Source organism: Coffea arabica, chromosome 1c (assembly GCF_036785885.1).
Source record: "Coffea arabica cultivar ET-39 chromosome 1c, Coffea Arabica ET-39 HiFi, whole genome shotgun sequence".
Lineage (NCBI taxonomy): Eukaryota > Viridiplantae > Streptophyta > Magnoliopsida > Gentianales > Rubiaceae > Coffea > Coffea arabica.
In genome coordinates, this window is record NC_092310.1 from 9,084,629 (window position 1) to 9,090,528 (window position 5,900).

A 5,900-nucleotide genomic window follows, 5' to 3' on the forward strand; every position below is an offset into this window, starting at 1 on the left:
GCGAACACGACTTTGAACCATGCTTCCCAGAACTACACACTTGTTCATATTGTGGAAGTTAAGCGGGCCAATAAGCACAACCTTTAAATTGGGAAGTCATCACAAGCCAGCTATTAGATATTGATATTCAAGGAAAATAATGAATTGACATCCAAGTTTTTCAGTTTGACTAAAATTGTTAGAAGCAAACTACATTCTTCCAATTTAACTACTCATCTATATGTATTAGCAACATGTTTGAAGATTTTATGAGGACTAAACTTGCAATGGTCTATACATTTTTCCATCTCATCTTCTTCATATTTCTCATTCCACTCTGTTCTTTGGCTCAAAATAATGGGAGAGTGCCTCTAGGCAGCATCCTAACAGCAAATGAAGCATCCAATCCATGGCTTTCACCTTCTGGCGATTTTGCATTCGGATTCCAACAACTTGAAGATAAGGATCTGTTCTTGCTTTCCATTTGGTATCATAATATACCAGATAAAACTGTCGTCTGGTATGTGAACTCAAGGGATTCAGTTCCACGGGGTTCGACAGTTAAGCTTGATGCTCAAATTGGGCTTGTGCTCCGTGACCCTCAAGGCTTTCAACTCTGGAGTACAAACGCCATATCCAATCAACTAGATCATGGTTTTATGAATGATACCGGCAATTTTGTCCTTAAGGGGAGAGATAACAGTTCGCTGTGGGAAAGCTTTAGCTTTCCAGCTGATACCATATTGCCGTTGCAGGAATTGGAAACTGGCAGTGTTCTTAATTCTAGACATTCAGAAACCAATTTCTCGCAAGGGAGATTTTCTCTCCGATTTCTTGATAATGGAGATCTAGTGCTTACTGCTCGAACTCTGCCAAACACCACTTATGATGATGTTGTATACTACGACAGTCAGACTTCTAAGCCTACAAATACATCCAATTCCGGTTATCGCCTTGTCTTTAATAGAAGCGGCATCATTTCAATAGTGACTAGCAACAATCAAACGGAACAAATTGGCTCCCCAACACTTTTTCCTCCGGTTTCAGAAGACTATTTCAGGGCAACACTAGCTTCTGATGGAATACTGGCTTCATATTATCATCCTCGGAATTCTACTGGTAATCAAAACTGGACAGTTCTTTGGTCTAAGCCAGATGATATATGTGAAACTGCAGCAGCAGCAACAGGAAGTGGTGCTTGTGGATATAATAGCATTTGCAATCTTGTAAATGGAAGACCAGTTTGCGAGTGTCCAGATGGGTATACATTGCTTGATCCAAATGACAAGTACGGAAGCTGCATGCCAAACTATACTCAGAGCTGTGACGAAGTTGAGCAGGGAACTGCAGGGGAGTTATATGATTTTGTGGTGATCAATGGCGCAGATTGGCCATTTTCTGACTATCAGGTTATGACACCATCGACTGAAGTAGGCTGCAGAGAGGCTTGCTTACATGATTGTTTCTGTGCTGCTGCCATTTTCAGAAACAATACTTGCTATAAGAAGAAGCTTCCTTTGTCCAATGGGTGGAATAGTGGCGTACTTAATCCAGTAGCCCTCCTTAAATACCGAAAAAGTGATGCTCCTCCAGGAATAGAAGGATCAAGTTCAAGACCGAAGGATCGGGAAACTTTGATAGTGGTAGAATCTGTTCTTCTTGGAAGCTCCTTTTTTCTGAATATCTTGTTAATTGTTGCAGCTTGTTCGGGTTTTTATCTCATTTATAAGAAAAATATAGTGAAATCCCATCCAAATGGCGAAACAAACTTGCGCTATTTCACGTACAAGGAGCTTGTAGAAGCGACAAATGGATTCAAGGAAGAGTTGGGAAGGGGATCCTTCGGAATTGTATACAAAGGCGAGCTGCAAATAAGTTCCAAAAGCAGTGCAATTGCAGTGAAGAAGCTAGACAGAGTGGCCCAAGATACAGAGAAGGAATTTCGTGCTGAAGTGAACACAATAGGCCAGACCAATCACAAGAATTTGGTCCGCCTGCTTGGATTCTGTGATGAAGGACAGAATCGTTTATTGGTGTACGAATACATGAGAAATGGCACTCTATCAAGCTTCCTTTTCACTACTCCGAAACCTAGTTGGAAACTGAGAACACAAATTGCCATGGGAATTGCAAGGGGACTCGTATACCTGCACGAAGAATGCAGTACTCAGATTATCCATTGTGACATAAAGCCTCAGAACATACTTCTTGATGACTATTACAATGCTCGAATTTCTGACTTTGGAATGGCAAAGCTTTTGGTCATGAATCAGAGCCGAACACTCACTAATATCCGAGGAACAAAAGGTTATGTTGCTCCTGAATGGTTCAGGAACACCCAAGTTAGTGCAAAAGTTGATGTCTATAGCTTTGGTGTCTTGCTACTTGAAATCATCTGTTGTCGAAGAAGCGTGGAGGATATTGAAAGTGTTGAAGAAGGTTATGCAATCCTAACAGATTGGGTTTGGGATTGCTTCCAAGAAAGAAGGTTAGATACTTTGGTAGAAAATGATTCAGAGGCCTTGAATGACAAGACGATGCTGGAAAGATTTGTTAAGGTTGGCATATGGTGTGTTCAAGAGGATTCATCTATTAGGCCTAAAATGAGGAAAGTAAGCCAGATGCTTGACGGAATTGTTGAAGTCATGGTTCCTCCTTGTCCATCTCCTTTTGCAAGCTGAGACTATTAATTGGTTTTAGTTGTTTTGGCAGAACCAAAAAGTTAGGCTAATGTTGTAAATTCCATAACCCCTAATCTGAAATCCCTTTTTCAATTTATGATGTTCATTTGCCTTGTGTACGAGGGATTAGTCATAATATATATTTCTATTTCCAAGACAAATCTGCCATGCAATTTTTGTCATGTGCATTAGCTTTTCTGCCGTATATTTTTCTTGGGTTTTCTCTGGAAATCAGGAAATGATGGAAATCAAGAAGCCTCGTTCTTCAATGTTTGTTGAGGAGTTGTCTTCTTGGTGATTACGAGTTACCTAGAAAATTTCAATCTTTCTAATTAAAGATTGCAAATATAAAAGTCAAAGACAACTCTGACAAATTGACTTTAGTAGTCTATTATATTAATTCTACTAGGTTGTACCACTATTGAAGTCCGAAGTCGAATTGCAAAATAAGAAACTCAACCGAATCAAGCAAAATAAGAAACTCAACAATTGATTCAGTCTTTTGAACGATTATATCCATTTGTTAATTGCTTAAAATACGAATCATTTTTATATTTTTTCTGTATTTCACGTCTAAGACTGCATGAAATTTTATTCCAAAATTTTATATTTTTTCACTTTGTCATTCCAAAATTTTATTCGTCCACTGCATGAAATTGATTTGATGATGGTATGCAATCAAAGGAGACTCTCAAATCATAAAAGTTGCATGCTTGAATCCTTTATCCAGCTCCAAACACATCTATACTCAATTTTATTATAAGTATGGGAACTCTCGCTACACGGCCAATGTTATGGGGAGTTTGATAGAAAGTTAGTTTAGTACGTTTAGCCTTAGTCTTTTTTTTCTTTTTGATTCCAATCTGACCTTGTTGATTTTTAAATATTTCTGCTATTAAATTGCAATGAAAAACATGTGAACTTCATCCAATGTAAGTGGAGAGTAATGCATTTAGTTTCATATAGTCTCCTAAAATAAGCTTTTCGGCATATATTTTTTTTTAATTTTAACTAAGGGGAAATCATTTACTTGTATGGAAAAGAATATAAGACTTCATAAGTATTCACTTGCATGGAAAGAATATGAGACTTCATAAAGAGTAGTAAAATGAAGAGTAATAGATTTAATCATAAATTGTCCAAATAAATAAGCGCTCTTTATGGTTCGATAATTTTTTTACCCTTTTGATTATTTGTGCATACACTAATCAAATGTAAGAGCAAAAGTTATGAATTACATTATTTACTCATACATGTTGCCTTTTACTTCTGTATTTAAATTTTAATAGAGACTCTAATATGGCTCTATTTCTAATGCGTAGTAAGAAAAGCTAAAAAATTTGTTTAGTATTATATTCTGAAGTAAGTTTCTGGTGCCTTTTAGAAGTACTTAACAGGCCCAATAAGTTGTTTTAACATGTACCATTGAACATTCAAATTATCTAGTGAGACATGCAGCAAAATTAATATGATGAAAAGCGAAAACATTTTCAGTAATGCATGTTAGGCATTCAACTTTGCTTTAGGCTCCTTTTATATTTATCAAACAACGAGGACAATCTTAGAAGCCGATTGATTAGATGAACTTAAGATAAATGAACTTTATGTGAACAATTCAACTATTTAGACAGTTGACCTTTACATGGATATATAAAGTATAAATTTTACCTCTAAAATTTGGGAAGGATATCAAGTTAAAATTACAACTTTTGGTTTATGAATTTGTACCGTGGGTTCCGCCATTCCTAATAAACTGCCCTTTCCCTAACTCTTCGCTTAAAAGCCGAAGCCACAATCATTTTTTTATTCTATGACCCTGTAATAGAAATTATATCTAGCTTGTTCTTTTGGCAACGATAACATTTTTAGCAGATAAACAGATTTAACTAGATTAAAGGAATATTTTGACACATCTTTTAAATTTTTTTTACTGTAAATGAGGTTTGAACTCCCGATCTATAGTCAAAAATAGAATTAATCCCTTTTTGGCTAAGTGGTTATATGCTAGCTTCTTCAATAACTCTCTATTTCACTCTTTTTCCTAGCTCTTTCCTTTCACTGTTACTTTCTTTCCTAACCCCTGACAGAGCATTTCCAGAAACAGACGTGCACAAGCTACGTGTAAGGCTTTAGGTTTTTTTTTTTTGTTTGGGAAACGGTAGAAGTTACGTGTAAGGCTTTAGTAAGACTTAGCCAGATGTAAACAAAGCAAAGAAAAGATTCGTGGTTGATACCAGTTTATACAGAAGTTGGACTGTTTCCTATAATTGACAAATACTGCTCATGGGGATTTTTGATTGGACAGAAGACTTGTTGGTCAAAGTCAAAATGCGATAAATAGAAGGAAATGAGATCGGAATGAGAGGCGAATGACTTTTGTAGAATAGGTTGAATGTTTTCGTGAGCAGTTAGCAGAAGACCTTCCCATATTTTGGGAGGATGGTGACCGCGTGTGAATTCTTTCAAGGCAAGGGGGGCCCTGATTTGATATTCTTTTTTTACTCTGATTTGGTCAAGGTGGTTTTCGTTTGCCGTAGATGGTAAATTTATATGACCGAGTCTTTCTGGTCCTTGTGAACATCGTTTTTTAATGTACTAGGAGAAAAACACAGCGCACGGCACGGTGTAATTGTTAGGCTCGATAAAAAATATTCAATTATTCAAATTTAAATATTAAATATGAAAAGTTACATAAAGGTACAGTAATATCTTTGCAATTTTATAATTTTATTAAGTAGTGAAAATAAGTAATTTGTTAAGAAAATGCAAGACAATATAATAAGAAGATTACTGAGATCATTATGGTGTTTTTTGTTTATACATACAATGTAAGATGTTCCTTGTTTCTGCATAAAATGTGAGATGTAACATGTTTTTGCATACAATGAAAATAAAACAAACAACAGACATAATCGAGGCGGAGCAAAATCTTCTGAACAAGATCTAAAATTGATACAAAGTTTAGACCAAACATAGTTCAACCTCTGCTACAAAAGTTGCCAAGGGATAACCACACATAGATGTACATAATTTGTAGATATAGCAATAATCCTTTCAAAAAGTTCTAAGCAATCTGTCAAATCTAGAATGGCAAATTTTTTTTTTTTTTTTCCGGAAACGATAATAAATTGTATTAACTTGTGTAAAAATTTACACTTAATGAGCAAAGGCTCAAGCTTCACTATACAAGTGTCCGCGACACGGAGGATTTAACCATTCCTCATCAAAATATATGCTTAG

General features: G+C 35.9%; 1 protein-coding gene across 1 annotated transcript; it reads left to right on the plus strand.

Moving 5' to 3' along the window:
• Nucleotides 1-233: 233 nt before the first annotated feature.
• On the plus strand, nt 234-2,841 carry LOC140038861 (G-type lectin S-receptor-like serine/threonine-protein kinase RLK1). Its single transcript, XM_072084409.1, has one exon. The coding sequence runs from the start codon at nt 234-236 to the stop codon at nt 2,658-2,660; it is 2,427 nt and encodes an 808-aa protein (XP_071940510.1). The 3' UTR covers nt 2,661-2,841.
• The last annotated feature ends 3,059 nt before the right edge of the window (nt 2,842-5,900 follow it).